We start from the raw sequence: 18,817 nt of genomic DNA, 5'->3' as shown, positions 1-18,817 counted from the left end.
ATTGTAAGTTCCTTGGGTCAGGGCTGTCTCTTCATCTGGTGTTTGTAGAGCACCTAGCACAGTGAGGTCCTGCTCCATGAGTGGGGCTCCTAGGCACCATCGTGATACAAATAATAAATGATGCAAATGATGATAAGAGTATGAAGAAGCATTCTGGCTGTTGAGAAAGACAAGAAGGAATGGAGTTAAGAATGCTGTATAGGAAGAAGCTGAAAGAACTGGTAACAGTTGGCATGTATTATGTGAAGAAAGAAGGTCCAAGGTCCTAAGAAGCCTGAGTAGCAAGGAGGAGGTCATGGAGAAAGGTATAAATCAAAAAAAGTGGGAGAATAAAAGTAAGCAGGGTGTTATTAAGGCTAGGCTGGTAACAGATCAGCTAAGATAACAGTCAAAGAGACTGTCAGGTGTGGCATATAGGACAGAAAGATGTTGTCCTACATAAGTGTGAAGGGGTAGTACAGACATGATGGTCAAGCAATGGGGTGAAGTCCCCAAGGCTAATGTGTCAAAGGAAAAAAAGAGGGCAGAAAGAATGTCCAGTGGCATACAGAGGGAGAGAGGAGGAAGAAGCACTCAATGATATGCTGAGGGTTAATGGACTGATGGCAGGAGGAGAGCCGAGAGAGTGCCTGGCCATGAAAGCCAAAGAAAGGCAGGTCATTGAGTGAAAAGAAATGGTCAATGTCGCTGAAGGCTGGGGAAGGGTCAATAAAGTATAGGCACCAAAATCTCATTAGAAAGAGGTAGCTGAAAACCCTTTTCAGTGGAAAGAGAAAGTTTGATGCCAGGTTTGATGATGGGTTCCAAGGGGAAGTTTGGAAGTCAAGCCAGAGGCTATAAACAGGCTATTCAAGGAAATTAAGGGCAGATGAGGGAGTTAGGGTAACAGTTAGAGTTGGGGTTAGGCATATACAAACAGAACAACTAGACTTGGTCTGTCTCAACTCCTGTGAGTCAAAATGGGCATTTTACACTGTGCACTACACTGACCGGTCAGACACACAGCTAAAGGAGCTGCTCGCAGAATCATTGCAACATGGTTACCATCCTAGTATGGACAGATCTTAACAGTGTCTCCATAACTTGGTCAAAACCCCAGATTGTCTAAACCCCAAGCCTTGTTATATGAACAGTCTCAGGTTCTATCTATTCTTTGAATGTGAACTTTGATATAATCGGGTTCACTGGCTTGGTTATAGCTGAAGTGTAGATGTATCCCACACAATTTTTGGATTCAAAATAGTTTTAAGGCATCAATAACTAAACGCAAGCGTAAAAGCCCGTAAAAAATGATGGGCAAAAATAGGCTACTTGTTACAGAGTATCACGTTTCTGTTATCCACTGTGTCATTACGAACTTGAGCTGTTCTGCCTGGTCTTCTATGCAACAGGTATCCATCAACATTACCAAATAGCTCCTCTGTAAACTCCTTCGGATATTTCTTCAGACACTGATGATTTTCCATGCACAGTGCCATGAACGCCGCATGCACCCAGAAGCTGGGGGGGCATGGCGAGCTCCTGCACGTGGCAGCAGCGCTGTTGGTGGCGGGAGTGTGACAGCGGGAAGCAGGAAGCTCCCGCAGGCAGCCGCAACACTGTCAGCAGCGGGGAGGGGGGCATGATGAGCGCCGACCAGCAGTTGGCGACCACCCGCAGACTGCCAGCGGCGGCCAGCAGCAATCGTGGACTGCCTGCAGAAGCTGCTGGCAGTGTCAGCAGCAAGGGGATGGGGTGGCTGTGGGGAAAGGCACCTTATCACAGGGGGTGCACCGCCACACTCAGGGGGTGCACAGGCACCCCCTATGTGTTGCCAATGCACAGTGCATTTGGATTCAATCCTCCATACAGTCTGTGAAGCATACATTTCATCACAATAATCTTTGCTCAACAGGCAATGCACTGTTGTACGATCAAATGTTTGTTTCAAAGTTCTGGTAATGCTCGTTATTCCGATTTGTCATCAAATCCCACAGATACTATGGAAACGGTCTTCTTGGAGGCAGAATCACTTGACCCTCATGACAGCAACTCCAGAATTGGCCATCTGACAGTCTTTCAGCTTGAAAATTTAAGGAGTTACAAAATTGGCACACCACGTTCATCAATCTACAACTATTCTCCTCAATTTCATCTTCAGTGAATCTATTGTTGCCTACTCTTTCAGCCTGTCTTGTATTGTCTCTGCGAACCCTTTGCCTTTCAATTGCATCTCTTCTATGATGTCCTCTTTGCTCATTTGTTCAGTTTTGTCTTACTCTTGCCATTCTTTCTGGCTCAATTGTTGCCTATTCTCTGCTTCACCTTGGTAAGCAGGGTGTTATGGGTTAAAGTTAAAGTAAGGGTGTTAAGGGACAAATTTTGTTCAGATACCAAGAGTACTGTACCATAACTAATTGTAATCAATCACTAAAAGTCCAGAAAAGTGAGTGAAATATGAGTTTTTGAATGTGACAGACGGAATGACAAAGACACAAATGAAGCAAATTATTATAGAAGCCTATCTCTTCTTCACTTCTGCTTGTTCCTTGATTCTGATATTAGAGGCTTTTGTTTCACTTAGTAGTTAATATTAACTTCTTAATAATCAAGTACAACCAAGTAATGGTCTCAAATGAAGTTAAATAGATTGCCTCCACTGTCCCAAATTATCCTCACTCATACATTCAACTTCATGTATGGTTGGTTGGTTACAGCAGACGCTGTCTTTTGTCAGCCCATGACTTCCAATGGAAAACAAACAGATAAACCTGACACTGATGAGCAGCTACTTACATGAGGCGTTCCAGTGGGACTACTTGGGTGAGTAACAGCTCATCAGTGTGAGTAAATGGCTGATGATCTGATCCACAGCATTCACCAGACTGCAATTTGGTAAACAGCCTTTTTTGTTCCCATAAAGGGAAGAGAAAGGTATTCTTGTGGTAAACCACTGCATGGCTTTGGTTCGTCAATCTCCAGCAAATCAGTGTGTCCCAGGACCCTGCCAGTATTCCTGTACTTTCTGTGGAACATAAAATACTGTTGATATTCCAGAACACCTGCGTGAGAATAAGGCAATCAATTCCCACCATAGCCCTCCCTCATAGCTGTGGCTTCCTCAGGGAGAAATGCAGTTTCTAACATGAAACTTCCACCCCTCACCCAATCCCTTCTTTGGACTTGATCAGCACTTGCAGCTCCCACTGAAGTTGTCCTGCATGTCTCAGGGTCAAGAGAGTGAGACCTTCAAATTACACTGCTGTCACCATGTCTGCAGATGTTTGGAAAGATGGAATGAAGGCAGATCATCCGCTGGAGGCTGGAGAGGTGCAGATGCTGAAGCTGCATAATTGATAGGTCAGAGGTTGCAAGTTTAAGGCCTGTTCCTGGCATTTATCTGACTGTGCAAGACTTCATCAATGTGTGCCTCGGGCTGCCCATCCATCAACAGTCAGCGATAATGATACAGATCCCCAGCTCCTCCGTGAAGCACTTTAAAGCTGCTGATAGAAAGTGCTGTAGAGGAGCTAGGTGCTGGTATCTGCTCGCTCTGCTTACTTCATCTGGTTTTCAACTTTCATGCAGGCTGGGGCTGTCTAAACACTGCTCCCTGCCCCTGAGAGTTACAGGCTGGCCTGAGATCAGCCACCAAGCAGGTCATTAGCACTGGGGGGCAGGCGCAAGAGGAGTGGGGCTCCAGCGCTCCGGCTCTGCAGCTACATCATTTAGCCATCTGGCAGGTCATCCCAGGTCGTTCTCCACTGCACAGCTGCCTGCTGGCTTCGGCCTTTATGTCCCTTCACTGCGGCTTTCTTCTGGCACCGGCTCTGTGCTCAGGTGGCCCCGTCCTTATCACAGCGCGCCTGACGCCCTTGGGATCAACCCATTTTAGTGACTGGAACACCGCGGCGCCCGCTGCCCGGCGCGCAGGCCCCGCCCCTGCTCCCGCCCCCGCCCTGACGCAATCGGCCTCCCGCTTTGCTCCATGCTGCGCTCCGCGCCGCGAAAGAGCCCAACGCGGTTGCATCATTCGCCAAGAGTGCGCGAGCTCCGCCCGGCCAATCCGCGCGGGGTCGGCTTCCTCACGAGATGGACGGCGCCGCTACCCAATCAGAGCAGGCGGGCCCCAAAGCCGTTGCGGGACTGGGGCCGCCGATTGGGCCAGCCCGGCGCGAGGCTGACAGTGGGGCGGGGCGCCCCGAGGAGCCGGCTTATAAAAGGCGGCGGGCGCCAGCGGCGCGCTACAAAACGCCCAGTTGCGTTCGCAGCGTAACACGGAAAGTCCTGCCCCGGTCCGGTCCTGCTGTGCCATGAAGCTGCTGGAGTTGCCCCCGCAGGTGCCGCCGGCCTCACAGCAGCCGCCGGTCTGGATCTTCGGCTACGGCTCGCTGGTCTGGCGGCCCGACTTCGAGTTCAGCGCCCGCAAAGTGGGCTTCATCCGCGGGTACACCCGCCGCTTCTGGCAGGGCGACACCTTCCACCGCGGCAGCGAGAAAGCGGTACGGCCGAGGCCAGGGGTGCGGCGGGGATGGGGATGGGGATGGGGATGGGGGCGGGCTGTGCCTCCGCAGCGGCTCCGCACTAACCCTGTGCCTTTCCCGCAGCCCGGGCGCGTGGCCACCCTGCTGGAGGACTACGAGGTGAGTACGGCCAGGCAGCAGGTGCAGTTCATGCAAAGGATGCTCTGACTGTCCGGGTTGCTTGGGGTGGGGGGATGACTCCCTGTCCATTGCCCCCTTCTGGGGCCCCTCATCAGCTGTCCTGCTCCCCTGGGATGTGGGCAGCTCAGCTTAGGGGTGACTAAGCTCCCCCTGCCTCCCTTGTGCTGGATCAGATGACCTCAGGTCCCATCCAGCCTGGCTACTCTCTGGTCTGCAGCATCAGATAATCTTCCTTGCTTGCAATTTCAGGCCTGCACGTGGGGCGTTGCCTACCAGGTCTGTGGGGAGCAGATTGCTGCATCGCTTCAGTACCTGAACATGAGAGAAGCTGTTCTCGGGGGCTACGATACCAAACTGGTGAAGTTCCACCCCCTGGAGAAGGATGCTGATGAGCCTATTCTGGCCTTGGTTTACATTGCCACACCCCAGAATCCCTCCTACCTTGGTCCAGCCTCTGAAGAGGACATTGCTGCTCAAATCATAGTCTCCAGTGGTCGTGCTGGCCACAACATGGAGTACCTGCTGCGACTGGCAGACTTCATGCGCTACTTCTGTCCCCAGGTGGAAGATGAGCACTTGTTTTCCATTGAGGAGGCCATTGTTTCTATCCTACCTTGTCTGTGCCACAAGGAGGAGTCCTTAGAGGAAGGTGAACATCGCTCAGAAGTCAAGGGACTAAAATAGGAGGTGCTTTGGAAACTGCAAACAGACCTGAGGGGCAGAAAAATAAGGACACTTTCTAATTCCAGTGAAATGCTGAACTGGGAGAGGGGGGACAAAGAAGGGCAAAGTTAGTGATATAGGTCAGTACAGCTTTCCCACTTGCTACCTGTGGAAACCAGGTCACTGCTGCTGGTCTCCTAGCTGGTTTAGGGATTAGGCTGGTTGAGTTAAGATCTGTAAGATTTGGTTCTGAGTTGATGCAAGCATTAGCTTCTCTTTGTTTTCTTTTGCTAATGGGGAAGGAAGCAATTCTATTTCCCTTCTTATTTTGGACATCAGTTGAGCAGGACAGAATAGAGTTTTAAACAGTATGTGGTGGCCATTCTACCTCAGACTGGCAAAGCTGCTTGTACAGTGGTGGGGACTGGAATGTGATTCATGTCAAATGAAAGCATCTTCCCTTTTCTGCCACCAGTACCATCATTTGACTTAGAAGTGTAATGCTGGGGCTTCTGTGCAATATTTAACTTAACTTGCCTCTGTAGGCTCTTATGGGTCCTACTTCGTCTTAAAGGAACAGATGAATGCATTTATTTTTGTAACTTGAAAATGTATTTATTGTAAATGGGTATAGTGTATTTCCTTAAAGGAGAGGTTGGGGGAGGGGGGGTGCAAAAAGGCCAAGCTTTCTGCTTAGAGGCAGCCATCCTGCAGTGCAGGGTGTAGCACAGATTCAACCCTGCATTTGTGCTTTCTAGCTTCAGATCAGTTTTCTGGAGCTAAGCTGCCTTTAGCAAGAAGAGCTTTACTCAGAGCTTCCACTGACCTTATGCTGCTATAGACCTCTTAATTTAACTCATTTAGGAATGGTTCTAGCTGTATGGAAAACATCTGTGTGATGCAAGTCCTTGTAAGAATATGGTATAGAATAAAAGCATTTTGACTCTCCCTGCCCTGATGCACAGACCCAGTACCCAGCTGTTCTAGATATATAGGTGTAAGATACCTATATATCACCTAGAGAGAAGTTAGGAATTCTCTTTCATACATGCTGGAAGTTTAAGGTGATCTTATGTGTCTTGTGCAGTGCCTGGGCTGCTTTCAAGGACTAAAGCATTTCCGCGTACCTTGGCTTGACAGGCTGAGGAAATCCCCTGATAGCATTGGGAGACTGGAGCTGAGGATGTGTTACTACAAGCTTAAACTCTTCAGCTTCATCTAGGAAGTTACAGATATTAAATTATTTGTAACAAAGCTGCTACTACTTCAAGAGGTAGAAGAAGCCTTCTAAAGCACGGACTCCTGAAACATGTGGAACTGGTCCAAGATGGTTTGTGTTTTTGGGGGAGGTGTTTGTTTTGTTTTGTCTTGTTTTATTTTAAATACCTGTATTTAGCAGGGAAAGAGGAGGGAAAATGTTACTGTGGCTTGTGTATAAGGAAGTAAAAATGTATTGTGCCCAGTAATAAAACTGACATTAAAGTGAAAAAAAACCCAAACACATGGGTTTCATTTTTGGGAGTGGCAAATGAGAAAAAAATGCTAGTGTAAATCACAGAGGCTGGTACTCTGTGTGAATGACTGCATAGCATCCTTCTCGCTCCATGACTAAGCTAATGTTCCTTACCTTAACAATTTTTAGTGCAGATGGCAAATGCCAACCAATATCATCTTTCCCTACCCTCTCTTTTGTTTTGTTTTTTTAATCTGGACTGACATGGTCTTTCTTTACCATCCACAAAGACGTCACCTCTGGCTGTTTAGTGCTGACATTTCTTCAGATATTCTGGTTTCAGCAGACCATAAGATCCTATCTTGAGAGAAGGGGGAAGATTCTGTCTGGTTCTTCCCCTGGTTCTAGGCTCTAGATGTCAGAGGCCAACTTATTGACCTTTAAAATGTACTGTTTAAGAAAGATTAAAAGTCAGGCACCAGAGGCGCAACATATAGTAGCTCTGGCCCTGGATAGTGCTAGCTGCAGCTATTTTTCTGCTCCTTGCTCCCCCTCCCAGTTGTGCTGCTGTCTGTTTGTTTCTTAGGATGCCAAGAAGGCTTAAACACTGTGGCCTGATATTTCCAAGAAGTGGTTGTGAAAGGAGAAGAAATGCTATTAATTACAGTTGTTCTCTGCCTGTATGTAGAAAAGAAAAGAGAAAATTCAGGCAAGTGTGAAGACTGGAAGAATTGTATACAAGTTTAACATAATTGGTGCTGATGCTGGTTGGCTGCAGAGCTGCCCAACCTTTTCTTAAACTATTAATCTTTATCTCAACCCAGGAGCCAAGCTGTCACTATCCTTCAGTGTTCTCTGCCAAAGGGATCTGGGTTAGGGAAGTGCAAGTGCACTTCATAAATAAGTAGTCTAGCATTCCTAAAAAGGGCTAGCCTAGTATCTTGAAGCCCCACTTCAGTGATGTAGGTAAAATGCTTCCCTGTAGAGCCTGCTAATAAGTTTCCTCTCATGTGAACCAGCAGCAACTCCCATAGTCATGCTAAGCGACTCACTTCTGGCTGCTAAACTGCAGCTACATCTACATTAAATGCTCATATCCCAGCTAAGCTGACCTGTAAGTGCCCATTCCTCACCCAGGTGTCAACCCTTCCGGTCTGTCAACACCCCCACCCCCAGCTACAAAGCATTCTAAGGATTAATAGACCACATCACCTTTTCAGGAAATCTGTCAGCAATAAAGGAAAAGAATAACATGTACTAAATAATTCTTAAATAGAGCATAACTAGTCTCAAAAACTGCCACACTGCTGGAGGCTGCAGAAAGACTAGATCTGCCACAGGGGAGAGTGAATACTCAACAGCCAATCAGTATTGCTGGTAAATTATTGTAGGGTGAGAAGAAAGGAAGTTTTGCTTCATTTCATTTAGCATAAATTAGCACAGTAGGGACTACAGCAGTAGTTGGTAAGAGATAGTGAATACTTATTGGCAAGACTCTGCAATGGAAATGTTCCTTCATTTGTATTCTTGCATTAAGGGAAGGAACCAACAAGTAAAACACAAAGATACAGGGCTGCTCATAAACTATCATCTTTACTTTGGATTGGACTGTTTCTAGTGTAGCAGAAAGCTCCCTTCATACATTTCCCTTCTGGACAGTGATAGAACAGAAGTTCCTTCTTGCCTGTACCCCCCATTTTGTGCATTTCTTTTTCCTTCAATGTATTGGCAGAGACCTAGCACACTCATTGCATGGGTGTGGCAAGGCTCAGAGCAAGCCAGAAAGCTGAAGTGGCTTTCTGTAGGAGAAAAACTACATCTACATATCAATTAAGCTGAGTGTCACTAAAGAAAACAAAAGACAAATATCCACTTCAAAGACTGTAAATATATCCTGGTGCTGACCTAATTCACTTGCTGTCCCCAGTAGCCTTTGATCCTCAGTACCTCACATTGCATTTTTATATATTTCTAACAGTGCATTTTTATATTTCATTTGTCTCAACTTTACCATGGCACGTTGTATGTTATATTTTTAAACCCTTAAGGAACATACTCCCTGTAAAATGAAGTTACACCCTATACCATTGTTAAAATCTGCATTGAAATTGTAATTGTAAAGTGATAAAATCTGCTATATTGGGCGGTCCCTTGAATGAATGGGAGTATGAATGACAAACCAAGTACCTCTGGCTGTTAATTGACCATAGCCTAGCCAGAGGAACTAACCATTACAAAACTCTACAAGCCATTTTAGGCTAATCAAGCCAAGGAACTGATTCCTGGAACTGAGCACCCACTCTATGGACTGTTCCTGTAACCTGTTACAATACAGTCATTAGGTCAATAAAGCAAGGGTGGACTCCCAAAACTTCAGGTACCAGTGGGCAGAGATCCCTGTGACTAACAGCTGTCATGCACTACTCAAGACCTCCAGATTGGGCAGCCAAGATGATGCTGGGGGGATCACACAAGCTGGGGGGATCACACAAGTTGGCCAGAAAGGGATAAAAGGCAGTGAAGCGTGACCCTCAGTGGTGCCCTCTCATCCAGCACCTGACCTACAGAGACAGGAGGACAAGCAGGTGACCCCCTTTGCCTTGAAGGAAGCTGACCATGGACAGCAGACTTCAGGGCCTCAGACAGGTAGATATACTGATGCCAGTGCTCTCACAGTCACTATAGCAGCTACTATATACTATACTACATGGGTTTAAATGAGTGAGTGCATGTGTGTGTGTGCATGCTAAGGTGACCAGTACCACTCATCACTCAAAGTTTGCATTTATGATTTTATTGGTAACTTCACATCCCATCCAATAAACTAGAATTTATGATGATCCTAAGAGTTGGTCCTTTGTAGCCAACAATAGTATGAACGGTGGGTGAACTTTCACCCCGCTCCCAGCTCAGTGGGTAGAGAAGGCAATAATTGTTCCATTCACATCATTACCTTGTTACCACATCTCAGCAACACTGGAAGCGATGACACAGTATTACAGAGGTTCTCCTTCCTCTTGTGAACTTTCCTACACTGCAATGCTCATTGCGTTTCAGTCAGTTTTTAAATTTAGATATTTCTCTTCCACATTCAGCCTCTGGCAGTTTGTGTGGAAAGAGGCTGGACCCTGCAATGCTCGGTGCACATCTCAGCTAATGTGATGTGTCAGGTACATCCCTTCACCTCCCAGACTTCCCCCCACCTGACAAAAAGTGGCCAGGGTGACTTGTATCCAAAACCAAAAATGAAAATAGTTACGTGGAGGCAATATCTGCTCAACTACTTCCTCTTTCCCCACAGACTGCCTCTGCTTGTGCCTTTTTGACATGCTCTGTACAGGGAAAACTGTGTGGCTTAGTGAATAGAAAACTGGACAGGCATTCAGAACAACTTGGTTCTGTTTTCACTTCTGCCACCGATCTGCTCAGTGTCTCTGCCTCAGTTTCTCTAGCAGTAAAAGAGGTTAATCAATAATGCAGACCCACTTATAAAATGCTTGGAGCCCTCTGATGAATGGTGTTGTTATATCTATATTCCTCCATTGCACTTCAAGTGCATCCTTCAAGTCTCCTACTAGCAACTCACATCTGTTGGATTGCCTCTGACTGGTAACCATCCTCATCCACTTACGAAGTCAACACATTTAAACAACGTATAATATGTTTAAGTCTAAACAGTGCAGCACAGTTCACACAACTGAAGTGCTTTCTTGATCCCTCTGCTTTTTCTATATTCATTGTTTGTTTAGCACAAAAGCTTCACACCATAGGGAACATGGTCTCCATTCACTGTTCCTGTGCACTACATCAGAACAGTAGGATTTTACAACTGCTTTCCATTGGTATAACTCACTGAGTAAAGGGCAAAACAATAGGTGATCTTCAACATAAATCTCTTTCAGCTGCTTCACAAATAAAGAAAAATAATTTAACATGGCTATCTGATACTAGGATGACCAGCCTCAGCTTTTAGCAGTGTCAGTTCCAGCAGGTGTGTGTAATTCAGTGAGCAGTCTACATTCTTAGTTATAAATGTTATCAGCACATGGCTGCATTAAGCGGAAGTCTTCCAATGCAAGTGGCCCCAGCATCACTTGTTCTTTGACTGAGATAGTGGGGGTCTCTAAGGCAGTAACAACTTTTGCCATGGTCACTTACTATCTTAAAGGAAATCTGATGCCTAAGCAACTGCAGCAATAAGGGGAAGATTGGTTTTCATACTGCAACAGGAATCAGTTCAAGCAAAACAGACAGATGTTACTGTGTACTAGTCAAAAAGCTTCTAAATAAATTATAGGTAAATCCCTCAATTATGCACAAATCCTAGACATCCCAAGTAAAATAAAAATGATTCTTACCATGGCCAGGAGACCTGTGACAAAATTGTCACAAACATCTTAAAGCTCAATTCAATTTATGATGGGAAAGGTCTATGCAGATGTTAGCTTTAAAATCACTTTATGCTATGATCTATTTCCAATCTGCAGATAGGAATGATCCATTTCCTATCTGCTCTATTTCCCAAGTCAACAGCCTGATTCCTAAAGGTACAAGAAACAAGGACTGACCAAAGTTTGGATTGGGAAGTATGTTTTTCATTGTTGCTTTCCAAGTTATTTTGAATGATTTAGATTCTTGTAAAACACACTGGACTGAGTGCCAGCAAACCTCAGGTGTTCTCTATAAATCAGACAGGCATAACACAGGGTGTGGATGCACACATTTCCACAATACATCCTCCTGCCAGTGTGCCTCAGCCTCAGTACAGACACTGATACCTTTACAGCAGGGATGGCAGATAATTTGCCAGATTCATTTAAACCTGGATCATTTCAGAAGGCCACTCAGCAAGGATGATGGTGGCTTTAGTGATGTGGATATTTTGTCCATTAGAAGTTGCAACATGGCAACAGCAATGACTTCAAAATTAAGCCTAATTTTGATGCACATCCACTAACACTGGGAAAAAAAAATCCCAGTTTCAACCTCAAGTATTAAATACTTAATCTTATGTCTCAGGACAGTGATCAGGGAAATCTGAGGCTATTGAAACTAATTTTTGAATTATGCATTTTCAGAGGAAATATTTTTATTGTACACAATGCATAATTAATCTGTGGAACAAGATTGTGATGACCACAAGATATCACAAAGTCTAAGAGTTTAGCAGGATTCATAAAAGGATCAATTATTTAGGTACATAATGAGCCCTGCCACAGTTGCAGTAGGAAGGATATAAAAATATTTAGGATAGTGATTTTTGTTCAGGATATAGGCCAACCACTGATCAGATTAAGAAACTGCCTATATGCGCAAGGTACTTACAACTAACTAGACATCTACATGACCTTCATTACCTTAGAGTCTGAGAACTTTCCATAATTGCCCATTAAGGAGTTTCCTCCTTTGAAATATCTGGTACTGAACTGGAATAGAAAGATTACAGTATGACAACCCCTATGATTTCTGCCATCACCTTCTCATGTACTTCTTACACCGGCACACAGCCATCTTCGCCATCTTATGTTCACATGTATGAACTCAGACTTACTGCGTAGGCACAATCTCCCCTGTAGTAAGATCTCCTCAAATTCACCTTCGCAATGAGCCAACCCAATTCCATCTATTACTTGCCAGCTATAAATCAAAGACTTGTTGGTCCTCATTCTAATCCCAAAAACATTCGAGAGATTTTCTATATCTCGGTTTTTACATGTGGTCTCCAAGTATACTTATTTGCCACACTAATTCCCACTCTAAATCAGAATGCGACGCCCTTCATATCTTGCTTCCGTTCCCGGTGTGGAACCGTGGCCCAGCCAATCACACACCACTCAACTTCATCTGTGACCTGTCTACAGTACAAACATTATCTACAAACAGGCATGCCACCCCTGCATCTTCAAAACAACACTCTAATTCCATAAACTAACACTCTAATTCATGTACTAACACTCTAATTCTGCATAAAGGACAAAGTCAGCAAATATTTTAAACACATCACAGGTGCCAAGATTAGTTGCTTTACCAGATAAAGGGGAAGAATTCAACCCATCCTTAACTGAATTTCCAGATGTTTAAACTTTGTATTTTCATAAATTTGACCTTACTTGCACTTTCTTGTCTATCAGACTTCTGAGTATTGTTTCTAAAAATTGTCGTAAAGATCCGTCAAGTAATTGTTTCATAGTGGTTCCACTCAGCAGCTGTTGGGATTTTCTGCTACCAGACAGATTGAATTCACTTTTTGCTGTGCTAATATTTCTAGATCGATAAACTCAATTTTTTGAGTAAGGTTGTATAGGGGCCTTAGGGTTTGTGGGGAGGAAGTAGGATTTCTGGAGATGCTGCAGATGTTCTATGTGCTTTCTTTAAAAAAACCCCGTGTACTCCTCCCTCCCCACCACCCTTGGTTTAAGATGTCTTTTCCCTCTTTGAGCTCCTTTTCAAGCTGTTCAATCTTCCAGCCAAACTGGTAAGTGTTTATATTTTGGATTCCTGAAGTACAGCCAGTACCAGAACTCTGGAGAATGGGACTGAAATATTGTGAAAGGTCAGGGGAGTTCAGACAGAGAGAAGTGCTGTGTACCAAGCTTGGGACAGAAACTCTGTTCCAGGTCACCTGTTAGACCAACATGAAGATAAACACTCCCCTCTCTTGGATCATCCTGTTCATACAGATTTTTGTCTCCCTCAGTCATCACTACTTTCATTCATATCCTTCCTGGACACAGTGGGCCAAATTCATTCTCATGTATTGAAAAGAGAAATCAACAGAGTTTCAGGGCATCCCAGTACGGTTGCTGTGTTATACAGAAAAGTTAACAGAACTAGGAGGTATTCAGATGGGTACTACTACTTCAACTTCAACTTACGGCACTTTTAGCCTGTAAAGTGGCTTAGAAGTCTAGATCTCCACAGCACCATTGCAAATAAACATCCCCAGGGAGAGAGAGAAAGTGGCTTGCCCAAGTCAGTCTGGAGCTAGGATCAGTCTTCTGTTCAGAGCACTAAGTTGCCATTCTACTCTGAACCTAAGGCTAGGAGTGAACTCCCCAACACTACAAGAACATTTTTGTAAATCGTTTCAGCGTACTCTTAACCACCACCACTATGTCTATGAGGCAGATCTTTTTTGCTTCATGGTTGCCCACAACCAGCTCACATAACATTAAAGGTTTTAAATTCTGTCAACATTAAATGCTATGGAGCATTAGAAAACATTAACATATTTTTTCCCTTAATCTAGACAAGGCCTAACTGGTGGCAAACTCAGCTGAAAGTTGCAGAGTAAATGGGCCTTGGGAAGGAAGTGTGTGAGAAGGGAGTTTTAGTTTTGCTGAACTTGCCCTGTAGATTTGCTCACTTTACCTCTCCCCACCTCCTGTGATCATTTTTGTGCCAGGCAGAGCAATGCTGTGTTTAGACTTTCAGATTCCATAAGAACTGCCAGTGCCATAAGTAACCTTCCGAGTACTGCAATCAAAATGACATGAAAGGTCAGTGATTTGTAGACCAGAAAGTATTGTTCAAAAGGGAACTCAGGACAACTTTGTTTACAGGCCACACTGAAGTATTCCAGGGACAGAGAAAGAAACATCACTCGGGGAGGACAGAGAGGTAAATATACTGGTTTATATAGAGGTTTTTATACTGAGGGAACAGCCAGAGAATTTCTTCTATTTACCAGAAGCTGGTTAGGTCCAAGGCCATACTTACCTTTTTCTTTTTAGATTTTTAAAATTTTATGCTCACTTCAAGACATTAAATGCCTAGCCCATACCCTCAACCTCCCTATAGGCTAGATATAGAAAAGACCAGGAACCCCAATCCATTGGAATCGGCTGCCTTGGGACCCACCAGTCAGGGGCCAAATACTGCTGCATAATCTAAGGATACTAAACACACCTGTATCTGTAACCTACAAGTGCATTTATATTTATATATATATATAAAAACCTCTGTGTCTCATTCAGCCTGCTAATAGTTTGATCCTGAGCTGAGAAAGAGCACAACTCAGAGGTGACAGGTATAATACCTGGGGGAAATTTCCAGTGGATGTTATAGCTTTAGGGAGACTCATTTCCATTCCAAATGCAGAGCGACTGAAACATGACGTGGGGGTGCCCGGGCAATACTGGAATTAAGGTTGCATTGAGATTTTTCACATAAAGCAGATATAAGATTCCCTTTTTGTCATATCACAGCAATCAGATTTGTTAAGGTTTTCTGACACCTCCTGTTATAACACCGTTTCTTATAACATTGCCAATCTTTAACCATTTGGGCTAAAATGTTCCATGTTGAGTCTCTGCCTCGAGCTGAATTTGTTTGGACATTTTCAGCCAAAATGGTTCAGCTGTTTCCAAGAGTGATGTTAGGGGAAAATGTTGGTTTGCAATATTAAAGAATGCTATGGCAACCTTTTCTTTGAGAAGCTCAGCTGTTCTCAGCTGTGCCTCAAATTTGATAGGGGTTACTTTTGTGTCAGGGATAGGCCTGTTGCTTTTCTTCTAACACAGGGGTGTCAAACTCCCTCTGGCTGTAGTCAGCTTCATCTGCTCCTGGGGCTGCCAGCAGTCCAGTTCTTGTTGGGGGTCTTGCGGCTGCAGTAAGAAACCCCACCATCATGGCCAGAGTCACTGCTGCAGGGGATATATTGGCCAGGCCAGCAGCCAAGAGGGGAACGTGGATTTGCATCCCTGCATCAGGGTTAGGCTGCTGTAGGGGAAGAAACTGGTGTGACCCCTACTGCAGCCACGGCTCCCCCACCCCGTCACTGAGTGCCACCAATGGCAACAGTAAATTCAATGGCAGCCGCAGCAGGCACCACATTGACTTCCCCCTGCAGCATAATGCCGATACGGAGACACAAATGCTTCAAACTTCCGGTTCCCCCATTTTGGCCTTGGGATGGCAGGCCGATGATCCACCTCCACAGGCAGGCTGCTTGGCACCCCGCTCTAAAAGTCTATCTAAATTTAGCCAAGTTACAGGCTTTTGAAAAACCTCAGCATGCACCTGAGCATGCAGCTGATATGTCTTCATTTTTAAGCAGACTAACTTTGAGACTCCATCCTAGCTGAGCATGCTCAAGCGTCTCTCAGTGCTTAGGGCCCTGAACTGCACAGCTGTCAGCCACTATCTGCTGGGAGGGTGGACCCTGAGGTTCTAGTTGCTGCATAAGCAGGTGTTAGAAGAAGGGCCTGAAACCTTGGACTGCGCACTCCGAGGTGAATGCTCTCATCTCTGGACTACAGTCTAGCACCCACTTGCTGCTTTTCTTTTTTTCTCTGGCCCCATGATCCTGCACTTGGCTGCACAGTGGTACAGCTTCAACAAGCAGGGGAAAAGCATGCCCCCAAGTCAGCCTAGCACTAAGTTGGGAGATTAGACTCACTCTGGAGATGGTATCTCTGGATTTGAATCCTCTCTGGCCATGGGCGACTGGTGCCTTCTGAGTCTGGGGAGGCACTAGTGGGGCATGACCAGGAGGGAGGGGGGTGTCCCTCAACAGCCAGGTGGCAACTGGTGGGGGGGGCTCCTCCAGCGGCCGATCGCACTGACCGAGGGGGTGGGGAGGTCCACAGTGGCCAGTCACTGAGCACACCAGCAGCACAGTGGCAGTGGAAGTGCCTACACTTGTGCATGCAGCATGGTGCTGGCACTTCCACCGCTGGCACTTCCACTGCCAATGTCTCACCAGCGGGTCCAATTTCAGGGGGAGCATGAGTGCTTTCTGTGCCCCCCTACCAGCTCGCGCTCAGAGTGGGCACGTGCCCCCAAGCCCTCACCCTTATGCATCACCTATGTCTCTGGATGAGGACAAAATTGAACTGGAGCCTCCCCCAGGTCCCCAGTGTCAGGCTGCCTGCATACATTTAAACTTGCTGAGACACAGTGAACTGGGGATCCCCACGTGCCCAAACCTTCAAAGGGCAGCCTGCAAGCTTGTCTGACAAGAACTAGCTGCTGCCCCTCTCCTTTTTGGTGGGAAATATATAATATATGCCACATACTCAAATTAAGGTATTATCCAGGCCAACCACAAAAATGTTCCATATTTAACAAGTAACATCCTTGTGGCTGGTTTGCCATTTTATCCTATGAAAAAATGTTTGCACATGTGGCATGTTACAGTTTACTGCACAATTAACACGTTTACAAGGTATGTTGAGGAACATTCCACTTCATGTACTAATCTGCTACATACTTCAATTAGCATGTGGATAATTGCAATCACATGGCTAAGGTTTAATGTAGTTTAAAATAGTAATTGAAGAAGGAGTGTTCAGACACCCAGAATGTGAAATTTGTTGATTATCCGTGTTTTTAACAAAACAAGATGTGTATAGATTCTTTCAGATAAAAGCAATAGCTGGCACTGCAATTTAAGGTTGACATACACTTAATAAAGATTACAACACATTTTTCTTTTAAAACAAGTCTGATAATATATGCACATGCACACACACAAACATGTCCTGTATGCCACAGGTACTTTATTGTAGATTTTAGTGATTCTGGAGGCTATTTTAATGCAAATTAGATCAGGAGATACGTACATGGGGAAGTTAATTTGGACTCAGGTAAGATGTGAATTTGAATCGCAGCATACTCAAGGGTCGTACTCAGAGAGTGGTTGTGAATGGGTCATTTTCAACCTGGAGGGAAGTGGGCAGTGGGGTCCCCCAGGGCTTGGTCCTTGGGCCTACACTGTTCAATTTCTTTATTAGCGACTTGGATGATGGGGTGAAGAGCAGCCTGTTTAAAGTTGCAGACGACACCAAGATTTGGGGTGAGGTGGGCACACTAGAAGGGAAGGACAGATTACAGGAGTGGGCAAATGAAAATAGGATGGGATTCAATACTGACAAGTGCAGGTTGGTGCACTTGTGCAGCAGGAACCAGCAGCATACCTATAGGCTGGGGAACTCCCTTCTTGAAAGCATGGTGGCAGAAAGAGATCTTGGAGTCATCATTGACTCCAAGATGAACATCGGCTGACAATGCGAAAACACAGTCAGTAGGGCTAACCATACCTTGTCCTGCATACACAGATGCACCACAAGCAGGACCAAGGAGGTGATCCTCCCCTCTATGCAGCACTGGTCAGGCCACAGCTGGAGTACTGCGTCCAGTTCTGGGCGCCGCACTTCAGGAGGGATGTGGACAGCATTGAGAGGGTCCAAAGGAGGGCCACTTGCATGATCCAGGGACAGCATGGCATACCCTATGAGGAGAAGCTACGGGACCTTAACCTGTTCAACCTTTGCAAGAGAAGGTTGAGGGGGGGACCTGGTGGCAATCTATAAACTCACTCGGGGGGGACCAGCGGGGTTTGGGAGAGACCTTGTTCCCCTGAGTGCCTCCTGAAGTAACAAGGAATAACAGCCATAAGTTGCTAGAGTAGGTTTAGACTAGACATTAGAAGGCACTAACTACACTTCAGTCAGGGCGGCTAGGATCTGGAACCAACTTCCAAGGGAAGTATGATGGCTCCTACCCTGGGGGTCTTTAAGAGAAGGCTCAACGTTTACCTGGCTGGGGTCATTTGAGCCCAGTTTTCTCTCCTGCCCAGGGCAGGGGGTTGGACTAGAAGATCTACAAGGTCCTGTCCAACCCTACATCTATGAATCTATGAGTCAGAATAGCTTATGTGGATACTCTTATTCTGGAAGAAGAGTATCTTATCCACTTAAACTAGAGAGACATTCATGAATACTTATTCCAAAAGAATTCCTTGCATATCACATATTCCAGAAAGCAGGCAAAAATATCTGCAAAACAAATATAGAGTAGCTCTCTCAGCGGACTAAATCTGAAAAAGAATCTTCAGATTTCAGTTCTAACTTCCTCAAGGGACTTGTTTATCATCCATCATAAATGAAACCTTTTTTCCTGGCCATTTGGGCTTACAACACACTTTTGAAAAGCACAGAGAACATTATCACAAGGTATAGGGCCAAGAAATTGAAGGGCTAGACAGACATATGGGGAATGCTTCTTCTTACACCGTGTTAAGTGTTTTAAGTACGTCGAACATCCTCTTGTTCTA

At 45.3% G+C, this 18,817-nt stretch overlaps 1 protein-coding gene across 1 annotated transcript; it reads left to right on the top strand.

Moving 5' to 3' along the window:
* Positions 1-4,258: 4,258 nt before the first annotated feature.
* CHAC1 (ChaC glutathione specific gamma-glutamylcyclotransferase 1) lies at positions 4,259-6,691 on the top strand. Its single transcript, XM_019552324.1, has 3 exons — positions 4,259-4,481; positions 4,587-4,622; positions 4,893-6,691. The coding sequence occupies exons 1-3, from the start codon at positions 4,293-4,295 to the stop codon at positions 5,325-5,327; spliced, it is 660 nt and encodes a 219-aa protein (XP_019407869.1). The 5' UTR covers positions 4,259-4,292; the 3' UTR covers positions 5,328-6,691.
* Positions 6,692-18,817: the final 12,126 nt, after the last annotated feature.

Source organism: Crocodylus porosus, unplaced genomic scaffold, assembly GCF_001723895.1.
Source record: "Crocodylus porosus isolate Cpor-Errol unplaced genomic scaffold, CroPor_comp1, whole genome shotgun sequence".
In the NCBI taxonomy this organism is placed as follows: Eukaryota; Metazoa; Chordata; order Crocodylia; family Crocodylidae; genus Crocodylus; species Crocodylus porosus.
This window is presented reverse-complemented; position numbering and strand designations above follow the sequence as displayed.